Here is a 27,600-nt window from a genome sequence, read left to right on the forward strand (position 1 = left end):
ACAGTCCCCCACCTTACATCACCCCAGCCCACTTAACAATGATCTCATAACCAGTTTGTCAGTTTTCACACAAATTTGAAAGACTGAGAGCCAGTTGGTAAGACTGCAGGCACTCCCGAGTGAACGCAAATGGTTCATCTTCGCATTAAAGAAAAATGGTAAATATCCTGGAATTATTTGTGTCACAAGTAGGCTTACATTTACACTGCAATGGAGTTACTGTGAAAATCCCACACTCCTGCGCCTGTTCGGGTCAATGTACTTAACCAGCACATCTTTCGAGCTGTGGAAGGAAACAGAAGTGCTTGGAAGAAACCCACACAGACACAGGGACAATGTGTCTGCACAGACAATGACCCGAGCTGGGAATTGAACCCAAGTCCCTGGCGTTGTGAGGCACCAGTGCAAATCACTGTGACACCATGCCAACTCTTCGCATGAGCACTGGTGCAAATTTTAACAAGGGTCTGAGTGAAATTGCAGAGAACGTGCAAACCCCACACAATCACCCAAAGCCGGAATCGAACCTGGGTCTCTGGCGCTGTGAGGCAGCAGTGCTAGCCTCTGTGCCAACGTGCTGCTCTAGGCTCAGTTATATAAATGGAGCATTGTGCCATGGTCTCTGGATAGTTAAGGATGTGGCCAAAGAACCTTGAATACATTTCTGAAAAAAATTGCCTTATGAATTAAGCAGAAGAGAAAAATAACAGCCATAGTTAATTAGTGCCCATGAAAAATAATTAGTTTTTGGCATATGCCTCTCCGTTTGGATGGCATTGAGAAAATGGAAACATGGATACTTTAGTCATTAAATGGTTTTATTTTTCACCCAGCACTAAATACTTCATAAAGTGTCAAAAGCGGAGAGAATAAAAAAGTTGAGGAATGTTTAAAAAAGATGAGAAACATCACAATAGCCATATAACTTGAGCTTAAGTGAGATGCAATAACCTTTGATACATTTGTGCATGCAAGGTTAGTTAGGGCAGCTTAAGAACACTTCAATGACTTGCTTCAGGCATTCCCAGTGAGAGGCCAGCTGTCACTTAGTCAAGGACATGGCTGTATATTTTCAGCTTGTGTCAGGTACACAAGCTGTAATATTGGAAACTTATCAGGAATTTCTTTAAAGAATGAATGCCAATTTAAATTCGCACTTTAATCTTGAAAAATTGCCGGGTCTTGCTTTGTAGAATGGTTTAGTGGTGAAATGTTGTGAAAGCTATGATGATGTTGGTTCTTTTACTCACTGACTGAATATTACTGTAATCCTCAATACTCAAGTTTCTGATCTCTGTTATCCTGGATATCAAAGGATTAACTGATGCAATTTTGATTTGGGAGTTAATTGTGATTCTGTATTCTAAACTGTAGCATGAGATTGTAAATGTGGTGCAGTATCGCAGTGTGATCTGACTGATCCACAAGGGTTTGGGTAACCATCAACATAACTGAACTTGGAGTGGCACGGTGGCACAGTGGTTAGCACTGCTGCCTCACAATGTCAGGGACTCCGGTTCAATTCCAGCCTTGGATGCCTGTCTGTGTGGAGTTTGTGCGTTCTCTCCATATCTGTGTGGGTTCCTCTGGTTTTCTCCCACAGTCCAAAAATATGCAGGCTAAGTAGATTAGACATGGTAAATGTACAGGGAGGGAGGATGGGAATGCTCATTCAGGTAGTCAGTGACTCAATGGGCTGAATGGCCTCCGTCTCCCCTGTACGGACTCTATGATAACTGTTAGGTGGGATAAGAAAAGGAAATGCACCGTAAGTTCCTTCTAAACTCCAGCAGGTCATAATTTTCTTCTCAGCAGTATGTGGGAAAGAGAGGGTCTATGTATAGTTTAAAGTACTGAAATTCACAATGCAATATTGCTACAATATTAATGTACACACTTGGATTGGAGGCTTACACAACAGGTTTACTGTATTGGTCTCTGTTATGGGGGGGTTGCCCTATGAAGACAGTCTGTGTAAATTGGGCTTATATTCTTTGGAGTGTAGAATGAGAGCTCATTGAAGTTTACAAAATTCTGAAGGGGCTTGATAGGGATGATGCTGAAAGTCTAAAACATTGCGGGGTGGGGAGCACAGTCTCAGGATAAGGGGCAATCATTTAAGACTGAGATGAGGCGACATTGTTTCACTCAAATGTTTGGGAATCTTTGGAATTCTCCACCCCAGAGGGTACTGGATTCTCCATCGTTGAAAGGCTGGGTCAGACAGGATTTTGGTCTCTCAGTGAATCAAAGGATATGGGGAGCGAGCAGGAAAATAGAATTGGAGCCCAACATCAGTAATAATTGTATTGAATGGCAGCGCAGGTAGGTTGGACCATCTGAAAAAAAATGACACGGGAGTGAGGTGATTTGTAGCGATCTATCCCCAGTATACTCTCAAATTTTATCCGTCAGTCCTGTTCTGCACTTTTAAAACAGAATTCTAAGTCCTTTATATTCTGTGCCCTATACTTTCCTTCTCCCCTACGTACTCTATGAACGGTACATTTTGTCTGCATAGCCCACAAGAAACCATACTTTTCACTGTACACTAATATATGTGATAATAATAAACCAAATCAAATCAGTTTACTCCAACCTGATGCTCATGCCCGAATGAGTAAATTTTCCAGTCTCACCCACCAGGGGAATCGTCAGGGCCAGGATGGACAATTTGACAGAAGAGCAGGCGTGACTGGAAAATCCCACCCTAATCTTTTCATCGTTGGTGGCTGTGCCTTTTGCTACTCTGATCCCATGCTCTTGAATCCCCTCCTGGAACCTCCTCATCTCACCAGTTCCTTTACTTCCTTTACGCTGCTTCTTAAGGCCTACCTCTTCGACCATTGAGCGAATATCCCCATTGTGTGGCTCAGTGTCAAATTGTGCTTGATAATACTCCTAAGAAATGTGTTAGGCTGTTTTACGATGTTAAAGGAATGGCTAAATGCAAGTTGGTGATATTGTTGGAGAACATACGCTGAGGAAGCTTTGCATCCATCTATCACGCTCCAATGACTGAACGTCAGTGTCTAGGAGGTGGGACTAACTTGCACGTGCCTTGATTTGATTTGATTTATTATTGTCACAAGTATTGGCATACAGTTCATGCACACTATACAGACAGAGCTTACTGTTCATAGAGAAGGAAAGGAGAGAGTGCAAAATGTAGTGTTACAGCCATAGCTTGGGTGTAGAGAAAGATCAACTTAATGCAAAGTAGGTTCATTCAAAAGTCTGATGGCAGCAGGGAAGATACATGTGACAATAATAACTCAAATCAAATCAAAATCAAGTCTACAGCACAGAAGTAGACTTTTCAGCTAACTGAAACAATACTTTTCACTGTATCCCAATATATGTGACAATAATAAATCAAATCCTTTTCCCTATGTGCTTTATGAATGGTTTGTTTTGTCTGTGAAGTGCACAAGAAATGATACTTTTCACTGTATTCCAATATGTGTGACAATAATAAACCAAATCAAATTCTTCTCCCCATGTACTCTATGAATAGTATGCTTTATCTGCATAGCGTGCAAAAAACAATACTTTTTTTATTGTCTCTCAATACATGTGACAATAATAAATCAATTCAAAAATCTACTCCTGTTTCTATTTCTTGTGTTCTTGTGTACTTGCTTACTAGTCAGTGCCACAGGAGACTGACTAATTGTTGTCGAAGGTGAAACAGAATTAGGGATAATTAGCAAAGGTTTTCCACTAACTCAATCTCATTTTAAGATCACTTCGCCTTTATTTTTGCAATAGTCATATTGTTTTCATACAATAGCAAAACTTGCACAACCTCCAGGTGACAAGTGGAAAGTCTTATAGCACCACTACTACCAGGCGTGGGTTACTACAGTGTGACAGGTTTACAGACAATTTCCATTAAGTATGAATGTACACATTTATTTTGGAAAGCAGTAACAGAAAGTCAACCCTGGTCCAAGGCTTGAGATTAACGCTAAATCCAGCACAACTTATCGGACACTCATCAGGTAAGCTAACCATACTTCACTAGTAACAGGTTTGGATGCATTGCAATCCTATGTACAGTCACAACCCCTCCAAACCACCCACCCCGCCATTAGAAAAACTTATTCCTCAAAATACTCCAAGCTGCCTTGCAGTATTAACCATAGAAACATCGGAATTAGAAACAGAAGTTGGCAAATTCAGCCCTTCAACACTGCTCTGTCACTCAATCATGGCTGATCTCTCCCTGGTCTCAGATCCACCTCCATTGGAGTGCTGGGTTTGAGACTGACTGCAAAATGGGGTGAGATTCACAATGGAGGGTAAGTTGCACCAGACCAACAAGTCACGAGTCTCGCAGTACCTCAGACAGAATTTACCACTTTAGGTTCAATTAAAACACTGTTTTACTGACTACAAACTGAAAAGAGTAATTCAGAGTAGGGTCCAAATTGAAACCAAAACAGTATATTTAAAGTGGGTTCTCAGTTGGTATGAGAGGAGGTTGAACACTTATTTCAAGATAGAATGGAATCCCTACAGTACAGAAGGAGGCGATTTGGCCCATCGAGCCTGCACTGACAACACCCATGCCCTATCCTCCTAATCCCACATTTTTACCATGCTAATCTCCCCTGACAATTTAGCATGGCCAATCAACCTAACCCGCTCATCTTCAGACTGCAGCAGGAAACCAGGAGGAAACCCACACAGACACGGGGAGAACATGCAGACTCTGCACAGGCAGTGATCTGCGGCTGGGAATCGAACCGGGGTCCTTGGCGCTGTGAGGCAGCTGTGCTAGCCACTGTGCCACTGTGTCACCCAAATACAGCACAAAGATGCAGCATAAATTTCCACCTTTCCTATGCCAAGTCAGAGTGTTCTAAATGGAGTGGTATGTATTCTCCACAGGAGTAAATAATCCTGTGGAGTCTGTGATCTAATTAGCCAGAGTTTTGTTCCAGCTAGGCACACCTGGCCATTCATGTCAAATTAACAGCCAGACAGGAAAGTACAGCACCAAAATGGATAGAAAACATGCTATCTTATCCTATGTGACCCGATTTTGTTCGATTAAACTCTGCGCATGACACCCATCACTCAATGAGAAAGAAGTCGGCATAGATTCTGAGTAGATTCAAATGTGAGCACACAGAGGTGGCGCACTGGTTAGCACTGCTGACTCACAGCACCAAGGACCTGGGTTCATTCCGCCTTTGGGTAACCGTGTGGAGTTTGCACGTTCTCCCCTGTCTGCGTGGCTTTCCTCCAGGTGCTCCGGTTTCCTCCCACAGTCCAAAGATCTACAGGTTAGGTGGATTGACTATGCTACATAGGCCCCCGAGTGTCACATGATGTGTAGGTTAGGTGGATTAATTTTTGATTTGATTTATTGTCGTATGTATTGGGATCCAATGAAAAGTACTATTTCTTGTGTGCTATATACAGAGTGCTATATATACAAAACATACTGCTCATAGAGTACATAGGGGAGAAGGGAAGGAAAGAGTGCAGAATGTAATGTTATGGTCATAGCTAGAGTGTAGAGAAAGATCAACTTAATATGAGGTAGATCCATTCAAAAGTCTGACAGCAGCAGGGAAGAAGCTATTCTTGAATTGGTTGATCCGTGACCTCAAACTTTCGTATTTTTCTCCTGACTGAGGAAGGTGGAAGAGAGAATGTTGGGGGTACATGGGGTCTTTGCTTATGCTGGCTGCTTTTCTGAGGCAGCAGGAACTGTAGACAGAGTCAATGGATGGGAAACTTGTTTGCGTGTTGGACTGGGCTATGTTCACAACCCTTTGTAGATTCTTGTGGTCTTGGTCAGAGCAAAGCCATACCAAGCTGTGATACAACAAAAAAGGATGGATTCTATAATTGGCGAGGGTTGTAACGGACATACTGTATTTCCTTAGCCTCCTGAGAAAGTAGAAGCATTGGTGGACTTTCTGAACTATAGCATCAACATGGATGGACCAGGACAGTTTGTTGGTGACCTGGACACCTAGAAACCTAAAAGCTCTCAACCATTTCCACTTACTTTCACAGAAACCTCATTGCAGTGTTAATGTAAGCCTACTTGTTATACTAATAATTAAACTTAAACTTCATCCCCATTGATATTGACAGGGCATGTCCTCCACTATGCTTCCTGAAGTAAATGACTATCTCCTTCATTTTACTGACATTGAGGGAAAGATTAATGTTGTTGCACCCGTTCATCAGATCTTTCAACTCTTTCTTGTACTTCGTCTCATTAATGTTTGTGATCTGACCCACTATGGTGGTGTCATCAGCAAACTTGAAAATGGGGTTGGAGTGGAATTTGGTCACACAGTCTTAAGTGTATAAGGAGTGTAGTAAGGGGTTGAGGACACAGCCTTGTGGAGCACCGGTGTTGAGGATGATCATGGAAGAGGTGTTGTTGCCTATCCATACTGATCGTGGTCTGTGGGTTAGGAATTTCAGGATCCAATTGCAGAGAGAGGAGCTGAGCCCTCAGCCACGGAATTTGGAGCTGAGTTTTGTAGGGATAATGGTGTTAAAGCCTGAGCTGTATTCAATAAATAGGAGTCTGATGTAAGTGTTTAGTTTATGATCTGGACACCTAGGTCCAGGTGTTCCAGGATTGAGTGTAGAGCCAGGGTGATGTACTCTGCTATGTACCTGTTGCAGTGATAGGCGAACTGGAGTGGATCCAGGCAATTTGGGCTATGGTAAATGCGCGGAGTTACAGGAATAAGGTGGGGCTGTGAGTCTGGGTAAAATGCTCTTTCAAAGAGTTGATGCAGACTCAATGAGCTGAATGGTCTCCTTCTGCACTGGAGGGTTTCTATGAGGAAGGCCACATGAGAAAAGAGAAAGCAAGACAACTGGGGTACCTAAATTTCAGAGACAAATTACAGCTGGCTTTCATTTTATACAATCACACTTGAGTGATACTGTGGTTGTCCTCCTTTTGCAGCTTACTCTACAATGAGACATAACCAGTCCAAGAAGGTAATATGAAAAAGGAAACAATGATACACGGACAGTTTGGCTGGATGTTGATGTCATGTCTGTGTGTGGTTATTGGTGCAGAATGCCTGTCCATGTTTGCCTACATTAATTCATTAAGTGCAGAAACTTAAGATTACAAAAAAAATCAAAACTTGAGAATGAAACATTTCCAGGCAGAACGGACGATAATAAAGGCAAATTACTGTGGATGCTGGAACCTGAACCACAAAATGCTGGAAAATCTCAGCAGGTCTGACGGCACCTGTGGGGAGAGAATAGAGCCAACGTTTTAAGTCTAGGTGACCCTTTGTCAGAACTGAATAGCATTATGAAGGGCCATTCAGACTCGCAACATTGACTATTCTCTCTCCACAGATGCTGTCAGAGCTGTTGAGATTTTCCAGCATTTTGTATGTTGGCTTCACAAAGGACGATGCATGAGAATTCAAGGTGCTTTCTGGATCACAAACAAAGTGCAATATTTTGAAAGAGGCATTTGTTCCGACTGTAGCTTATGAATACAAATATTAAATGAAACTCGTTTTTAACTATTTTCAACTCCTGAAAATCAGGCATGTTCAGAAAACAATTCTGATTTCCTCACACCATCACTTGTAACGAGTACAGAAATGATATTCTATCTTTAAAAGATGGTTTTATTTTTAATTAAGCAACTGAATAGAGATGCAGCAACCTGGACTTGATCACATTGGGTTTTTTGTTTGCAGAACTGTAACGACAAGAGCTTTGAAATTACTTTGTCTGGTTCACCAAAAGTCTAACTTCTCCAGCCCCCAAGAATTTATACAACTTTTTCCTTTCCTCCCTTTTTGAAGGCAGCACCGCAGTTAGCACTGCTGCCTCACATTGCAAGGGACCTGGGTTCAATTCCAGCCTCAGATGGAATGGAATGGAGTCTGCACATTCTCCTCATGTTTGCATGGGCTTCCTCTGGGTGCTCCGGTTTCCACCCACACTCCAAACATGAACAAGTTAGGTTGATTGGCCATGATAAACTGCCAGTTGGTGTCAGTGGGGCAAGCAGGGTAAATACTTGTGGTTGTGGGGAAAAGGCTTGGGTGGGATTGGTGTTGGTGTAGGCTTGATGGGCCAACTGGCCTCCTTCTGCACCATTGGGATTCTATGATTCCCCTTGGGTGAAGAACTGGGTTCTTCACACAAATTTACCAATCACACACTGATGAATCACAACAAACATTTTATTTTTTTTAAACTGAAGACTCAATACTCTATACAAATTACAGAAGAGCTGTGTGTGCATATCGTACTAGAATCAACACAACTATTGGGTAAATAAATCGTTTCTCAAAATGATGGCGCATTCACTATTTACATATTACATTAAGCAATATTGCAGCACACTCTGCATCTATATTCTTGGTGTTTTTTAAGACATGAATTAGGGGAGTGAATTAAGGGTAACTTATACTTTTGAAAAGTGCATTAATTGGTAGTGAAAACCAAACCAGCATTCAATTTTACAAGAATCCAGGGAAGTAATTAAAAATAAACCACTGCACGCACTGGCCTTCAAGTGGGTTACATAATCACTGTAAGTTGCTGATAGCAAAGCGAGTCATTCAGAACAAGCACTGCCTGTTTTGTGGCAGCTTTGATTTTTAAAATTATTTTCAGGATGTGAGCCTCTCCGGCTAAGCTGTGTAGATGAATGGGGATGAAGTAGAAAGGATCGAGAGCTTCAGGTTTTTGGGTGTACAGATCACCAACAACCTGTCTTGGTCTCCCCATGCTAACACTATAGTTAAGAAAGCCCATCAACGTCCACTTTCTCAGAAGACTAAGGAAATTTGGCATGTCAGCTACAACTCTCATCAACTTTTACAGATGCATCATAGAAAGCACTCTTTCTGGCTGTATCACAGCTTGATATGGCTCCTGCTCTGCCCAAGACTGCAGGAACTACAGAAAGTCATGAATGTAGCCCAATCCATCACACAAACCAACCTCCCATCCATTGACTCTGTCTACACTTCCCGCTGCCTCAGCAAAGCAGCCAGCATAATTAAGGAACCCACGCACTCCAGAGAGAGAGAGAGAGAGAGAGAGAGAGAGAGAGAGAGAGAGAGAGAGAGACATTCTCTCTTCCACCTTCTTCCTTTGGGAAAAAGATACAAAAGTTTGAGGTCACGTACCAACCAACTCAAGAACAGCTTCTTCCCTGCTGCTGTCAGACTTTAGAATGGACCTACCTCGCATTAAGTTCTTTCTCTACACCTTAGCTATGACTGTAACACTACATTCTGCACGCTCCCATTTCCTTCTCTCTGAACGGTATGTTTTCTCTGTATAGCGCACAAGAAACAATACTTTTCACTGTATGTTAATACATGTGACAATAATAAATCAAAATCAAATCACATCACATTTGCAGCCCATTCCCAATTACCCTCAAGAGCCATTACCTTGAACTGCTACAGTCCATCTGCTGTAGGTACACCCACAGTGCTGTAGTAAGTTCTAAAAGTTTTGACTTGGGGGTCTGAGGGAACAGTGATACAGTCCCAAGTTGTGAAAGATCAATTTCTGGCCACCTGATAACCCAACAAACCAATCTTCAGTTAAAGAAAGCAGATATTGATCAGCACACAACACTGGATTCAGGGTTTGTGTATGGCACCGCTCTTGATTTCTCATTATCTTGAATTCCCTTCATTCAGCCCAATGCCTCTTTGAATACACTCTTGTATTTATCCAGAAGGTACTGCTGATCTGTTTTGGTATTGGCCAATCTTTTAACTTGATTTGTCACATGTATTAGTATACAGTGAAAAGTATTATTTCTTGCATGCTATACAAAGCATACCATTCATACAGAAGGAAAAGAGAGAGTGCAGAATGTAGTGTTACAGTCATAGTTAGGGTGCAGGGAAAGATCAACGTAGTGCGAGGTAGGTCCATTCAAAAGATTTCATAGTAGCAGGGAAGAAGCTGTTCTCGGGTCGGTTGTATGCAACCTCAGACTTTTGTACCTTTTTCCCTATGGAAGAAGTTGGAAGAATGTCCAGGGTGCATGGAGTCCTTAATTATGCTGGCTGTTTTGCCAAAGCAGCAGGAAGTATAGATGGAGTCATTGGATGGGAGGCTGGTTTGCATGATGGACTGGACTACATTCACGACCTTGTGTAATTCCTTGTGGTCTTGGGCAGAGCAAGAGCCATGCCAAGCTGTGATACAACCGGAAAGAATGCTTTCTATGGTGCATCTGTAAAAGCTGGTGAGAGTCATAGCTGACATGCCGAATTTCCTTAATTTTCTGAGAAAGTAGGCCTTGGTGGGCTTTCTTAACTATAGTGTTGGCATGGGGGGGCCAGGACAAATTGTGGGTGATCTGGACATCTCAAAACCTGAAGCTCTCAACACTGCAGCTAAGTGTATTTTCTCCAACCACGATCTCCCAAATAGAGTTGGAAAATTATCATGGACACATGGAAAGGCAACTCTGCTGTTTGTCCATTTGACTCTACGTTAACCATGATGTAGCCTTTTAACAGCACAATCTCTTCCGGAGTATGTTCTTAAAATCACATCAGCTGGTTCTAAAGGAAGATGCTTGAGCTTTCATTGGTATGTAGTCTCAGGAATTAAAGATACAGTGGTGCCAGTATCAACCTCCATCCTAATAAGTTGTCTACTTAACTTCGGAATTATCCACAATCTAAATGATTCACTTTCGATGAATAAGATAGGCAGGATTGAGTGGTAATTCTTTTCTTCCATGTTGTAAATTATTTTTGTAGAATGCAACTTGTTATTTGAGGGAACCCAGATTCTTCTTCTGAATATTCTTCTCAGAGGAAGTTGCTCTAGCCCAACAAGCTTTTGCAATGACCCATTTTGCCACAATTCTTGCACTGATTATCTTTACTCCAGTGCTCAATGGCTGAACGGGCCATTTTGTCACATCTGTGACATGCTTGTGGCATGCTTGGTGACTACTGGAGTGCCCCAGGGGTTGGTGCTGGGGCCTCAGCTATTTACCATTTATATAGATGATCTGGAAGAGGGAACCGAGTGTATGGTGTCGAAATTTGCTGATGACACCAAGATTGGTGGAATGGCAAATTGTGCGGGGGGTGGGGAGAGTCTGCAGAAGGATCTAGATAGGCTGGGCGAATGGGCCAAGAAATGGCAAATGGAATTTAATGTTGGCAAATGTGAGGTTGTGCACTTTGGTAGGAATAATGGTAGGAAGGACTATTACTTGCGTGGCGAAAAACTGCAGCATGTGACGGTGCAGAGGGACCTCAGGGTCCTTGTGCATGAGTCGCAAAAACCCAGCCTGCAGGTGCAGCAGGTGGTCAGGAAGGCAAATGGGATGCTGGCCTTCATAGCGAGGGGGATTGAATATAAAAGTAGGGAGGTCTTGCTGCAGCTGTATAGGGCACTGGTGAGGCCGCAGCTGGAGTACTGTGTGCAGTTTTGGTCGCCGCATTTACGCAAGGATATTTTGGCCTTGGAGGGAGTGCAGAGGAGGTTTACTAGGCTGATACCGGAGTTGAGGGGGTTGAACTGTGGGGAGAGGCTGAGTAAACTAGGCTTGTACTCGTTAGAGTTTAGAAGAATGAGGGGAGATCTTATTGGGACATATAAGATGATGAATGGGATGGATAGGATAGAGGTGGAGAGGCTCTTCCTGCTCAGAAAGGACAGGAGTAGAGGGCACAGCCTCAAGATAAAGGGGGGGGGGGGGGGGCAGTTTAGAACGAAGTTGAGGAGGAACTTCTTCACTCAAAGGGTGGTGAATCTCTGGAATTCTCTGCCCGTTGAAGTGGTGGAGGCTGCCTTGCTAAATATATTTAAGACGCGGGTTGATAGTTTTTTGATAGGCAAGGGGATTAAGGGTTATGGGGAGAGGGCGGGAATGTGGAACTGAGACACGACAGATCAGCCACGATCTTATTAAATGGCGGGGCAGGCTCGAGGGGCTAGATGGCCTACTCCTGCTCCTGTTTCTTATTCCTTATGGGCACTTGCCAACTTGCGGATCTTCAATCCGGCACAGAATTGTGAAGCCTCTCATTAGCTGCCAGTTCCATTGACACTGGGATTGGCACTGCTGTCTTTAAAGTCAAAGCATGTTCAGTCAGCAATCTTCTTTCGATAGCCTCACTTTGAAGGCCACAAACTGGATGATTGCAAAGAATATCTTACAACTCACCAAACTCAATGTTTTACCAGCTTTTTTTAAGGTTGCCAGACACTGACCAATGCTTTTGCTTCTACCTGACTCCTTTGGTGGAACCTGAACTCTTCCACGCTAATCAGTGGTTTTGGAGGGTAATGCTGTCAGGGATCTTTGTCAGGTCATTGTAAGTTTACTTGCCTGGCTTTGCTGGATGAACCAAACTCTGGAACAAATTGAAGGTTTTACTTCCTATCGTGCTGAGAAAAGCTGGTACAAGCAACTCGTTTGCAATTTTATTCGCTTGTACCACGTACTGAAAATGCTCAGCGTTGAAACTTCATGACTCATTTTCTTTATGGAAAGGACACAGATCCCAATTTACAGCCCATTTCTCTTGGAAGCACCAGCAACTTGAGATTGCTCAATATATTTAACTGTCCTCCCAGAATGCCCCTTTTTAGCCTGAAGACCACTGATGATGTTTTCTTTTTCAAATAGTCCCAACTTTAGAGCAGAGCTTCCCTTTTCAATACACCAGTTAGTTTCGACTTGCACCCTTCTGACCCACCCCCCCAAAAAACCCTTTTCAAACCATATTGAGTTTCCACTCTTTGAGCTACATAAGCAGCAGAGCAGGAGACTCGCTACACACTACAGCGCAACCTGCAACTTCAAGGAATTTATTTTTTTTCCTGGTAAGAAACTATTTTCTTTCTCCCTTCCTTTTCTCTTGCTTGGTCTTTGGCACTCAATCCTGTCCATTCCCCCCAGCCTTCCAGTATACAAAGAGAGAGGAGCCACAATGTTTTTTTTAAAATCTTAGGATCTTTTCTCGATGCTCTCTGAAACAAAATCCCAACTTGTTGCCAATTTTCTTTTTGTAGTGTCCTATGTTGGGAGGGGGGGAGGGGTGGAGAGTTTTAAAAACAATGCAGTTTGCACACACACGATCAAAATAACAACAGGATTATTGTAGGAAAATCAATCTGAAGCACCCCAGTGACATCGCCACCAAATTATGCAACGGCTCTTAAAGCAATCATACAGCCAATATGTAAAAAGTCAGGATTGTGCGCAACTTAGACGGGAGCTCGCAAGTAGGTGTATTCCCATGCATCTGCTGCCCTAGTCCATCTAGGCGAAAGAGGACACGGTTTGGAAAGTATTGTTGAAGGAGGCTTGGAGAGTTGTTAAGATGCATCTTCTATAAAAAGGTGCCACTGTGCATCACTAATAGTAGAGAAGTGAATGTTGTGGATAGGATACCAATCTCACAGGCTGCGTTGTTCTGGATAATGTTGTGCTTCTTGTGTTATCAGAGCAGCACTCATCCATGCAGGTGGACAGTATGCCATTATATTTCTGACTTGTGCCTTGTAGTTTCTAGATAGTTTGTACATTAAACGATTAATCTTTTAAAGGCAGCTATGAATACCTGCATCAGTTACTAGGAGCTGCTGTGCAATGCATGCAGAGGCTAAATGTGCAAGGAAAAATTAAGTTAACAAAGTCAACTTCGGATGCCAGCATTTCTCATTTTCCAATCCAAGTATCCTGTTCTTATAACCTTGAAGGTCAATCTGAAAAAAATCACATCAAGTTTATGCTTCCCAACTTTTGAAGACATAATATGGTGCAAAATTGTATATAATGTGAAAGGAAGACTTTGTCATGCCCAATTTGCTTTCAGTCTCAAAACTCTTCAGCATCAGGGCCCCAATCACTTTTTAGCAGTGGTACAATCCATCAAAGTTTGAAAATGATTCATCAGGCAGGTGTCACATCACAGAGTAACAAATATGACGTCCTTAGTCAAGAAACTATGCAATAATAGTCCTAACTACAGATTAGTACATCTTAACTACAAGCTGCAGCAAAGGGGGTTTGAGGAATTTAAGCTTATGACAGATTCAGATAAGCTAGAAGTGGAAAAACTGTTCTCCTTAATAAATCAATCAGTTGGGGAGGGGGATTACAAAATTGGTAGTAGCACAGGAAGAGATGCAAGGAAAAATCTTCTTTTACCAGGCAATGACCTGGTACACACTGGTCTAGGGTGGTGGCAAGACAATGCAATGATTTTACAGCAGGTTGGAGGGCACCTAAATAAGAAATAGGAGGAGTAGGCCATCTAGCCCTTCGAGCCTGGCCCGCGATTTAATGTTATGGCTGATCTGAAATGGATCAGTTCCACTTCCCCCCCCATAACCCTTACTTCCCTTGTCTATCAGAAATAGACCTGAGGGCTATGGAGATAGAGACTGAGTGGACTGTTCCACAAAGGCTAGCATGAACTTGTGTTGTAACTGTGCCTCTAATCCATCAAGTACAAAAAAAATCCAAACATGATCAGGAATGTTGCTGGAGACACAAACAGTTTGAGCTTACCAAACAAGCACAAGAGTTGACCGACTAACCAAGGTATCACCAGGGAGGAAGCAACTGGGAACTATAAGTTCCCTAAACTCCTAGGTATTCCAAAGAAGGTGCAAGGTTAGAACATATTCCTTTTGGTTGCAGAAAACAGGCCTGTTTTGAATGCATGTCATTTCTGGCAAATGTTCAAGCCTTGCAATTTTCTTTTGAATTTCCCAGGAACTTGGGGAGCCAGTAACTCCCCATTGCTTTGTCTATGGCAGCACAGCAGCCCAATCTGACCAGCCAACTAATCAGCACCTCTTCCACCTACAGAACCCCTACAGTGCAGAAACAGGTCATGCAGCCCATTGAGCCTGCATTGACAACAATCCCACACAGGCCCTACCCCCATATCACATGTGTTTATCCTGTTTAACACCCTAACACTCAGGGTAAAGTTGACCATGGCCATCTTTGGACTGTGGGAGGAAACCCACGCAAACATAGGGAGAACGTGCAGACTTCACACTGATAGTGACCCGAGACCTTACTGAAGCCAGCTCCCTGATGCTGAGAGACAGCAGTGCTAGCCACTGTCACCTGTTATAAATTGTGACTACTCGAATTATGGTATTCTTGTTTTTGTCCTGAGGAATGCAAGGAGGAAAAAAGCTTCAGCAACATCTCTATCAGCAATATTCAAGCTGTCTACCAAGTGACAGAAATATGTCAAGATTTGGCATTAACAACTCCACGTGCAATTTATTCTGAAAACATGACAAAATTGATATTTACGTTAATTACTATGCCCTGCTTCAGTTACCATAGCTACACAATGAAATCCTGTTTGTGCCTTTCCTTTATGGGATATGTATTCTCACCTGGTTCTGTCATAATTTACTGCAACCAGGTATTACAATTTCAACAGTTCCAGGTCTTGTGATGTTCACAATGATCCAGGTTTACTCAAGCAACATACAGGTACAGCACCAATAAGGTTAGCTTCTGGTGCAATGGATTCAAGAGGTAGCTTTCTCAAGCTGGAGGATATAGAGCATGGCAGCACAGCCTCAGGAGAACAGACTGAATATTACAGGAGGCCAAGATGGAGGAGAAAAATGTTGAGAGATGAAAATCATACTCCATAGAGCATATTCAAGGCTGAGTGGTGGGGGAGGTGGGGATTTTTCATCTCTTAGTAAACCAAGGGATTTGATAAATAGGCAGGAAAGGAGATGAGGCACTTTGAACAGCCATGATTGCACTGAATGGCAGAGCATGCTCATATGGTCATCTCCTTGTTCCAATGGTCAAAATTGAAATTCAAACAAAAACTATACTCATTTATACAGATGAAATTCTTAAATGACTGCTATAACATGCAATAAAATCTCAATACATGCTTTGACGGCATTTTTTTGTTTACATTTCTCTTTTTGGAGAACAGGCTGTTAACATAACGAATGACAATTTTCCAAGCAAATCCACAGTATTGAGTCGTCCACACTCGGTGGCTTGGGAACACCGATAATACGTCTCTGCTCAGTAACACAAACATTGGTCAGTTACCCAGGCCAGAATTGAGAGTCTTAGGTTCCAGACACGAATCCCACGCACAAAAGAATTTCTTACATTCACACTTGCAGAGGCTTTGGTTGAAGAGATGTAAGAAATTGTAACACGCACAGAGTCAAACATGTCAATGTAAGCCAAGCAGCTTTGCAAAGTGGTAAAACATTCCTTGTGTTGAAATATAAAACATTATGAATACAACTCCAGCTGGCATTTAATTCTCTGGAAAACAATGCAATATCACTGCATTGCAAAAGGTTAATATTTCCAAGGTAGCAAGTGACACTAGTAATAAATTTCAGTGTTTTTTGTGTGGGAACGCAAGCTCAGCTCGAGCATCTAATTACTTGAGGTAGGTTTGATATCAAAGTTGCCTGGAGATCTTGTAATTTTGGGGCTGTTCATTTAGTTGTGGTTCATTCAGGTTACACACTACTGCACTCACCGCTGATTACTTTGGAATTAGACATTCCCTGCATAATGTTGCAACTTGCATCACAATGTGAAATGATGATTCATGAATTATCCAAAAATGTACAGATGGATGCCATGATTCAACCATCTGGCTGAACAAAATTATTCAGCAGGAAGTTGGATGCAGTTCTGTTTTTTTTTAACTATTCACTACTTTCCTCCTTGTGTGCTTGTCCAAGCTATTTTCTGTTCACACGGCATATTATGTTATGCCATTCTAGATTTAGTCATCAGTTTTTATCTGAAACTCAACATACCGCACAGCCTCCCTCAGAAGCTTGCTGTTAGCCCAATTTAGAACCTCAACACTTGAGGTCCAAAGATGTGTGGATTTGGTGGATTGGCCATGCTAAGTTGCCTCTTAATTTCAGGGGGTAGCTAGGGTGAAATGTATGGTGTTGTGGGGATAGGACCTGGCTGGGATTGTGGTTGGTGCAGACTCGATGGGCTGAATGGCCTTCGTCTGCACTGCGGGGATTCTATGATTTGGACTGAATATTCACACCCAAGGAATCTGAAGTGTAGAAGATCAGCAAATCTCAGCAACAGAAACATGAACACCAATATGCATGGTGGAAGGATTGTGCATTCCAGTTCTCAATACAGAACAGGGCAAGTGAATGAGAAGCATCCACACAAGTTAGGTGCTTTGGCCATGCTACATTCTCTGTATCCAGATGCCAAAGTGCGGCACGCGGGGGATTTTCACAGCAACTTCATTGCTGTGTTCATGTAAGCCAACCTGCGACAATAATAAACTTTCATTCAGTACCCCACAGTCCATTAGATTACAGGAAGTAAATGCTAATCACATCATTCCCAGAAAAGTGCCACCTACTTGTATTTAATATTGTTTTGCCGATACAAATTCATGTTTTAAAACTTGCATAGTCTTGAGGGTTTCAATATCATTTAATCCACTGCCATAAAAACACAGCTGGGTTGTAAGCATCTTGTCCAGTAATGCAGGACAATAAAGCCATCAATATGATTGAAGGGTTGTAGATAATCATTAAGAAACTTCATTTGCATTTGGAAAATACATTTTAAGCTTCATACTGATGTAGGCAGCCATTCCAGTTTTAACAGTCATTTTATTGCACGCATACAAGAGAGCTCCTTTTGGTAGAAGTTACATACAAGTGAATTTCAAATTTAACTATAAATACTACTTAATATATATACAGTTTCAAACAACATTACTTATGCATACTCTTAAAGTGAATTTGCAGGCATGGACTGACTGCATTGTGATTCCCTAAATGTTAATGTACTGTATTAGATCTTCAGTGTTTATTCTTTTCTTCTCAATTTACATAATATAAAACACTGGGAAGCAGGTCATTTTACAGCATATTACACTTCAGACTCAGTAGTCCACAGACTAGTTTACTACTCGACCACCTCCAACTCTTCTTCCACACCCCTCCTACCTATCCACCCTAAAAGTCGTCTTTGATTCCTTATTCCACCCCGTTCCCCCCAATCCCCCCCACCCATGCCCCCCAATCATTGCTCGTGTGCCTCTACAAACAAAATACCTTCTGCATTAGTTAAAAAGGAGGAAGAAAGCAGAGGCCAGGTCCAACATTAGTACACAGAAAAAGGTGCTTTAGCTGGTAGGCAATAGACAAGACTGGACAGATCTCAAAAGAAATGTTACTTTGTTCCCGACCTTGAAGGGACGATGTACACATCACCCCTCCCCAGGCTCTACTCAGTTCCGAATGCCGCTGTTTATTTTATTGTGCAGTGCAAGTAAGTCACAAGACAATGTAGCACAAAACTTGGAGCAAATTTCAGCGTGTTATTTTGTGTGTGTGTACTCGAGAGCAATTCATACTCTTCGAAAGGTTAGTCCAGTGAACCAGACTGTTCATCAAGTGTTAAAAACAAACTATTCAGCAGTTAGTAGATTTGTACTGTAACGTTTATTAAAATAAATGCCAGGGTTAATAGAAACAGCAAACACCATGAAATAAAATGCAAGCATGTAAAAACATTTTTAACAAGAAACTTATTAAATGGATAATGAGTTAACAGGTCAGAAAAGGCAACACTCCCAATGATAGATTATGATTACGATGAATCTGCAATGGTTTCTGGCTATCAGAACCACAGGGGCCTCAAATTGGGAACAAAAAAATTGTAAATGGTATATAACATACATACAAAATGAAGATAGAAAAATACATTATAAACTTGTAACAATGGTGGTAATTACAATATTATACATGTGTAAGCAATATGTTAAATATTGTACACAGCATATGTAATTGCTTTGCATTCAACCAACCATCAGGTAACAGCAGTGTCTTTGAGCTATACTCAATGTAATTGAGGGAATACATAATACTGTCAAGAAAACTTTCAATGTTTTGGTTACAAAAAAATAACACTGACAAAATAGAGTTTACATTGGTTGTATAAACTCGATGCAAGTTGACAAAAATAATTAAAACATTGAAGGGCAGCAAGTAACAAACATTGGAGATCGTTTCAAATTTGTTCTTATGCACTTTGTTCTGAAGTCAAACACTGCAGCATTACGGTTTAGTAATAATAGCTGGTTTGTTGGCTTTTTAATTATTTAGGCAAAACTAAGCCAAGGTGGCCCTCATTTTGTAAGTGACCAATAGAAAACATTCTTTTAAACTGTTTACTCAAAAAAGGCTACAACTTTATGAAAAAATGGCACAATGAGAAAAATTGAAGGTATTAACAACTTAGGAAGACACAAAATGGCACAAAATACAAGCTAGTCGAGAAACTATTTCACACTTGTTGCATAGAATCAATGAACTGAATTATTTAGACAGGCCTAATCTCATTTAACTTTGAGTAGCTTCACACAACTGTCCTCATACTGTTCTATCATCTTTTTGAATACTTTTTTTTGCCAATAAAGACTGCTTCCCTCCTCTCCAATGATGGACTGGCATGCATCAGATTTAAGTCAAACAATGTATGTTAGACACTTACAAACTGACCAGGCAGATATAAGGCACTATTTTGCTTTCTTTATGCTCTTCTCACCCACAACCCTGCAAAACGCTAGATACACTGTTTTGGTCTTCAGTTTTGTTTACAACCATCCAGTATCACTTCCATTACTTTACTTTTTTTAAATTTTTTTGTATTTTGTTACTGCAAGTAAGTATAAAAAGCTAAATTGTCAAAAATATATATTTCTTCACCAGCACCCTGTAAAAGTATCTAGTTTTCCTCTGTGGTTTAAATGCACTGTACTTATCTACACTTTAATAACATGTATATAGCAAATAGAATAGGCAAGCATGGCTTTCACATCCTTCTTAAAGAAGTGTCTATTTACGGAGAGAATTAGAAACAGTTTTTTTGCATCCAGAAATGTGACACATTATGAATGCACCTCTGTCAAGGTATATGTGAACAGTTAAGAATGTTATTGGCTGTACTTAAATCAAGCTGAGCTCAAAATACAAAACTAATACATTGGATAAATGTAGAAAGCTCAAACTAAGCAAACAAAGACAGTAAATAAATTGGGGGAAATAAAACTTGCCAGGCAGCTTTCAGTTAATGTGCAGAACAGTAATTACTGTCACTAGATGCCTTTAACAATGAAAAAAAGATATTCTGCCTCCCAGCAGCTATACTTTGAGGGTTTTTTGACACTGGATTGTCTTGGTGAGCTGGTAATACTGGCAGTAGGTTTAGATAAGAGTGCCAAACTTAAATCTATAATAGATTTGAATATCAACACTCCTGTGTTTGGGGGGTCAAACAGGGAAAGGTTTAACAGAAGGTTTGCTGGTCATTAAACAGAACATCAAAGTGGAGGACTTCACACAGAAGATTAATTTAATCAATCTGGCAAAACATGGAGGTTGTAAGGCTACAAAATAAAAATCTAAACAGAAGAAACTATCCCTTAGCGTTGTTGACTGATCTAATGGTTGAATTAATTAATTTTGATCATTTATCTTAGTTTCATTATGCTTCTCAACAGCCTCAATAACCTAGAAAACTTTGCTTAGTAGTTTACAATACTAAATGGCATCTTTATTCTGGTGATTCAAAAAAGTCAGAAGTGGCCTTAAAAAAGGTGTTTGGCAAAAAGACTAAGGTACTGTACATGAGATATTTCAAATCTTTGTCCTTAATTGTAGAGGTCAATATTACTTAGTACTGTCAGTGTTGAACTCTTCCCCAATATACCTGACCGAAGGTCCATCCATAATGAATCAAATGCGTTCAAAGACTTTGTAACTACAACATAAATTACATCAGATCTCCATCACATTTGTCCGTGGCAACTGCCTGTACAGCGCTCAATCCCTTGCCAGTGCTGTTAAGAGACCTTTCTTACCATTCTTTAGGGAGAATCTTTAAGAGATGATCACTGAGAAACAGTGGTGAGGGATGAACTGGACTTATTGCTTTAGTATTATTCAGTGCAGGTTCTGGTACCACACATTCACCCAACCAGAAAAGCCGTGGCTGGAGCTTTGTTTTTATAAACGTTGTTAGGTAACGAGACGAACAGACAGTGCCACAGCTCGCTGCATTGAAGACAGGCAAGCATAGGCGATAACCAGTTAACTGATCAGCAGGCAGGCATGGTCAGGTCATCATTGGGTGAAGAGTTCAGAGGTCAAAGGTCATGGGTTAGTTGCCTGTGGCAGCTGGGTAGTTAGGAACATAAGAAAACAAAAAGATAGAAAAAAGATATTAGTGTCAGCTAGTGAAGACTGATGACATGAAAACTAACCATATAACTAATAAAAACTATTTTTGACAAAGATCTGAAACATGTAGTCAATCATGAGTAAAAGTATCATGATTTGAGCATGAAAACATGGTCAAACTTCTAACAAAGTAACAGGAATATATTAAGACTAATTAATGGTTAGTAGCAGTCATAAAGTTCAAGGCTGGAAGAATTTTTGTACAAAATATATTTGCCCAAAATCAAACAAATTTAGAGCAGTGGTCCATTACTTACACTCCTAGTTCCCTAAAGTACAGAGCAAGTAATACATAAATAGAAGGAAATTCTAAAACGGACAAAATACACATTAAAATAGGCCATACTGCCTTTTTAGACACATCAAGCCACATTTACTCCTGACCTTGCACCACAGGCTTTCGCCTACCGCCCACCATGGACTGCTGCCACATCCTTGCCCAAGGCACAAGGTCCTTCTTTCCCAGCATCAGAAATAGCTGGGAAGATCAAAAGACTCAAAAAAAAGTGCCTCTTCTCAGAGAGGCACAAGTTGAGGGTTCTAAACAGCCAAAAACACTCTGCTTTTGTTTTTGTACTCATTCCACAGAATCCTGTTAAACTTTTGTCTTCCTCAAGCATGTGACAGCTTTCGTGGGGCGCAAAACATTATTTCAGATCAAAATTCTAATGAGTTCATGTGTTCATTTTTGGTTAATAACTAGAAGCCTGTAACTTTACATACTGGGTACTGTTGAGATGGTGATCCTTTGGTCTCGTACAATTTGAATTGTGGTCCTGCCAGATTTTTGTAGGGTCCAGGACCTAGGACCATTGGATTCATCCAGCCCTGAAGGTCTATAAAAAAAAATTGTGGGAAGAAGAGACAGCAAAAGAATTCAAAATGCTTTCCAAAGATGGTTGCGTTGACTGCTATTAAACATTAGTATTTAACAACAGCAAAAAAAAATGCAAGGGTAAAAGTTTTTTTTAGCTTAGGTGAAAATTTACATTTATTTCTTTTGGAAACTATTTTGTCCTCAGATTCACTTCAAATCATACAGCTATAAAAAGGCATTGTTGCCACATTTCATGTAAAAAAAATACAATGTTGTTAACCAGCTACTTCACAGAATGTTGGCAGAAACCAACTATAAATGGGTATTTCAAGCCTGAAAATGAATACTTGCACAAAAAATCTATACAAAAATTGCTGCATCAGTTCCAAATAACTGCTTGCAGTTTCACTTCACATGACAAGAGTGTTTGGACAATATAAATGGCATTGAACTGGAGTACAGTTAAATCAGAACGTTTATAGCATTGCACACTCTTAAGATCATTCTTATAAAGAAGCCACATTTTGGAATCAGAGTTGGGGGGGGAAGGCAGAGAAGAGGCTAGTTTCACAGGTACACACGGTTGCACATTATATACACACACATGTAACATTTCAGATTTATGAAAAGGGTGGAACTACAATATACATTCAATAGTTTAAACACCTCTCCCCACACAAACTTCAAGAGTACATTACCTTGCTAGTGCTACTTGGAACAGGTTGCTTTTTATTTTCACAAGGAAAATAAAAGCAACATTAAATATCACAAAAAAACTCCACAGGAAAGCAAAATCTCAGTGGACAAAAAAATTAAAATTCCAATAACAGTAGTTACCAGGGTAAAAATTCCAACACAGGAAAACTAGACAACCAACATTTTATTAAGACTAAAATCAGGAGCAAAACATGTTTTGTAAATAACAAAAAAAAATACAAACTCAGTGCAAATTTTAAACAGTTTTACCAGAGTAGATATAGCCCTTGAATATATGTAGCACACCTATAGTAAATCCTCAGGTACCAAGGTTAACTGTAAACCCATTTCCAATTCATGTAAGAGGGTTGAATTTTATCCAGACAGTTACATATAAATGATTCCAGCTGCAAGAGCTTCTATTCTAGGCTCTAACCTTAACTGTAACACGAAGAAACTACTACAGTCACAAAAACTTTCAATAAAGTATTTCAAATATAAATTATTGGTGACCAGCCTTCACCACTGTCCTAAACTCAAAATGCAACTAACCAATTTGGAACCAGCCATTATAAAATCATTCTTGCTCTCAGATTGACATTGCCTTGCAAATGTTAAGAAAAAGTCACCTTGGTTGCTTGAAGCATTTATTAGAAAAGTGATTAATAAGGAAATGTGGACATTTTAGTAGTTTCATAACTTTGAGCTCCTGATTTAAAAAACCCAAAATCTCAGCCACTAATCCTGCCTTGCACAAGTGTATATACTTGTGATATGATCCAACTATTTTTTTTTGCAAAGTCACAGATGGGAGGATGATTAACCTTAAAAATGGTTAATTATATTCAGTGCAAACAAAACAGATTTTCTTTATTTCCAACTTCCCATTATTTACTGCTTGCATTGCAACATTCAGGAATGTAAAGAAATTTGTTTTTGAAATTTGTAGTGTTCTTTATTGCCGACTGGAATAAATCAGTTTTGGCGTCACAGTTGGTCATTTCATGATCCCCAATCCATTAAACCTGCTCTTGAAAGTCACGGTTTGAATATTGATCAGAATAAATGCCATTTTGGCTACAAAACTAAACTAACCTCTGTCTGCGGTCACAACCCTTTGGTAAGGATGGACACGCGAATCATGCCTCCGAACTTTAGTTGCCATCGCACCTAGTTAAATTGCAACAAGTCCAAAAAGAGTTAGAATATTTTTCTAAAAAAAGGAACTGAAAAATTGGTGAAGTAGTACACATTTCAACAACAACAGCACGACGACTTGGAAAAAGTTACGCAAAAGTAAATTTAGGTAATCTTGCCAGACAACAATGCTTTACTAACTGCTTATCTCTTAAGTACTGTGCATTGGGGCTGTAAAAGGGTCTCATTTCAATGGATATTGCATTTAGGAGCTACATATCAAGTATTTACAGTCTCACGTACATTTAACCAATCCAGCCAAAAGCAGTACAACTTAAGCATATCGGGATATAGGTTGTTTGCTGTCAATCTACAAACACCCCGAAAGATGTTGTTCTGCATTATTTGTTGCATCACCTTTTTATCCAAGTAAATTACTCAAATCAGCTTCAACTTCCCTTGTCAGAAGTTTGGAATATTCCAGTATGCAAAAGCTGACTGAAAAATCTGTAGAGTCCATTTTATCAGCTTTTAGTTGTGATTGTTTATGGACAGTTTTACAATGCCACCTTTTTTCTAGAATCAATGGTAATTTCCTAACTATTCACATGTGAGCTCTAAGCTTCTCTTTAATTCATTTTATTCTTAAAATTTTAAATCTTAAAACTGGACACAAGTTGATAGGATTACTATAAACTGTGATTAAAATACACCATGTAGTCAAATGAAATAATTACAGGATTTGTTTCAATAGCATCTAGAAGTCTTTCACTAAATCCCAGATGGCAAAGGAAGGAAAGCTATATTCAGAAGACGGCTTTGCTGCTTTATAGCATTGTAATATATGAACTCACTAAAATGCCTGTTATTCTGGTACAAAATGATCACATGTAACATAAATATAGCTGATACTTAACAAGGAAAGAGCCTGCATAACAATTTCAACATGTAGAAAGATTGAGCTCCATATCCTCTGCAAAACCTACGGATTACTGTGGGCCTTGTTATAAGTTTTGTGAGGTTAGGTAAACAGCACCACACAAATAAGTTATCTACTTAATTATACTCTTGTGCTATGTTGTTAATTAAGTTAGCACCAGTAAATGTTCAAGAAAAACTGTGGGCATCAGTTTACACATGTAACTTTAGTGCGGAAGAGAGATCTGGAACCACAGTAAAAAACCCATCAGCATCCATTGATAAGCAGTTAGTAAAAAAATAAAGAGTACAAAAATAAATGAGCCTTGCACCAAGCAGAGATTGAAACACTGCAGATTTGGATCATGAGTGCCAGTTTGGCAAGTGTCAGTGTGTTACAAGGGTTGATCAGTGGTTAGTGTGCATGTGTGCTACAAAGATCAGGTTCCAATACTTCTTGCTCTATCAGGTAATGAAAGAAACAAACTTGACTAACTCAAACAACACTTGCTGTTTTATGGTACCAACAGGAAAGGAGGTCAGAATCAGCGTTTCCAGATTTTGCAGCAGAGTTTTCTTCAAGACATTAAAGCATTTCTTTTAAGCTTCCCCCAATCTGGATCCAATTCACAAAGACAAGAAGTTCCATTGTAATGATTAGCCCTTAAAGCCCTAGCCACAGCATTTGTTCGCAAATTATAACTTCTCTTCAGTTAGCAGGTTATGGGTTAATTTACCAATGCTTAGAGATTAATGCTCCTACTGAGATCAAAGCATCAACTCAATATTTCAGGGAAAAAACTCAAGGTTTGGTCGATCGAAAAAAATCTTGAATTCCAATATTAGTCTTCACCTGACCTTCAAATCACTGAAGCTGCATCTTTTTAAAAAGGCAATGCCTTATTTGCATGATGCGTTAAGCAAATAACAGACTAGATGCAATTCAGAATTCCCTCAGCTGGTCTTAGCTCAAACAAAATCCTAACTATGCCCATTTATTTCCCAATTATTAGCACTTTTACATAGTGAACAGAGATCCACTGGAAAATTAGACAGAAATTGTGCACACTTAAAGACATTACAATATAAAAAGAATAGAGACTTGTGCTATTTCAATTTGGGTTGGAGTTAACCCCAGATGAGAACAAATAAGGTGTTCTAATCCATTGCATCACCCAGTTCCTAACATATTTCTTGCAATTTTTCATTCTGATATAGATTAAAAAAGTTCTTAGTTATTTATCACTCTTGAAATCTAATATCCTTTGTGGGAAAGCTGACAAACAAACCCCTTTATTTCTGGTATTTTTTGATTTATCACCGTACATATCATCTTGCTGCTCCAAGTAGTTTGATAGGATATGTGATATGGCATTCTTCCAATCAGGTCTTCAGTGTATCCACTTTTCAACATCGCTACAAGGGAACACTTGTCTCAAAAAAAGTGCTTTAGGTACTTTAAACCACTGCCCGTGTCCTTAAGTCTTAGGAAATATTGTATGATGTGGTAAAGCCTGCCAAATACTGAACACCCTGTACCCAAAATAAGCATGGCTATACTGCTCGTGTTTCAATGTGCTTGGTCAGACTCTTCACTTCTTCTGAGGAAGTTATTTTTCCTGAGGATTCAGACACATGTCCCATGCATTCTTAGCCTTTTGTTGGAAAAGCCATACCTAAGGACAAACAATCAGCAAGATAAGACAGTTAAACATTTTAACTCAAAAGCATCTGAAATTGACATTGCACAACAGTCATCGGTTTGTCTTAAAAGTTGCACAAGGAACACTAATGAACTTCCAGTTACGATTAAGCCTTGCAAACCCCTTTACCTACACTCAAACAGTCTGGCTTGTACTCTTGCTGACTTGTTAAACTAGGAAAGTTGGGCAATGTTTTAATTATTCATTTAGAGTATGTGTCTCGCTGACTAGGCCAGCCTGTCTCCAACTGAGAGAGGTGGCATTAAGCCTCCTTTAAGCACTGCAGTCCACGCAATGTAGCAACATCCACAATGCTGTTATGAAGGGAGTTCCAAGATTTGACTCAATGATAGTGAAGGAATGGCAATATAGTTCCAAATCAGGATGGCGTGTGGCTTGGAGGGGGACCTTGCAGGTGGTGGCATTCCCATGCATTTGCTACTTGTCCTTCTAGATGGTACAGAGATAGGTTTGGAAGGTGCATCTGGAATCTGATCTAACTGATTGGCCGGGCAGGCTCGAGAAATGGAACTTCCTGTCCCTATAAAATGAGAAGGGGTGAATAATTTATCATTTTGACAAAGGGAGATCAGAATTTTTAAATTGTCCTCATTTTATTAAACAACAGGATGTAGTCCCATGTTACATAGAACATAGAACATAGAACACTACAGCACAAACAGGCCCTTCGGCCCACAAGTTGCGCCGACCATGTTGAACAAATAATTAGAAAATATTCAAAGTGAAATCAGTTTTAATAACATTGGCTGAAATAGCAAACATCACTTTCTCAAGCAAAGGTCTTCAAATACACAAATCTACTATTGAGCAAACAGAATGTTTTCATAATGAGCTGGCATTATGGGTATGGCAGAATATTATATCACCGGACTAGCAATCCAGAGGCTTGAGGACAGACAGTGGTACGGTGATTAGCACTGCTATCAGGGACCCAGGTTCAATTCCAGCCTCGGTTGACTGTGTGGAATTTGCACAAACTCCTGGTGTCTGCTTAGGTTCCCTCTGGGATGCTCCAGTTTC

At 40.3% G+C, this 27,600-nt stretch overlaps 1 protein-coding gene across 7 annotated transcripts in view; it reads right to left on the bottom strand.

Annotated features, from left to right (window-relative positions):
- Positions 1-18,470: 18,470 nt before the first annotated feature.
- The window catches only part of qkia (QKI, KH domain containing, RNA binding a), a 94,375-nt gene continuing 85,245 nt past the window's right edge, over positions 18,471-27,600 (bottom strand). For 4 of the 7 annotated variants that reach the window (XM_080211604.1, XM_080211602.1, XM_080211603.1 and 1 more), the window contains exons 7-9: positions 23,897-23,971; positions 22,012-22,124; positions 18,471-21,225 (exon numbers count right to left, since the gene is read on the bottom strand). In XM_080211604.1, the coding sequence (XP_080067730.1) occupies positions 21,202-21,225; positions 22,012-22,124; positions 23,897-23,971 (212 nt within the window). In that variant the 3' untranslated portion in view covers positions 18,471-21,201. Of the gene's footprint in view, positions 21,226-22,011; positions 22,125-23,896; positions 26,533-27,600 lie in introns of all 7 variants that reach the window. The other 3 variants (XR_013889401.1, XR_013889402.1, XM_080211605.1) reach the window with 2 other exon arrangements.

The sequence above is a fragment of the Carcharhinus amblyrhynchos genome, chromosome 24 (assembly GCF_965287045.1).
Source record: "Carcharhinus amblyrhynchos chromosome 24, sCarAmb.v2.hapA, whole genome shotgun sequence".
Taxonomy (NCBI): Eukaryota; Metazoa; Chordata; class Chondrichthyes; order Carcharhiniformes; family Carcharhinidae; genus Carcharhinus; species Carcharhinus amblyrhynchos.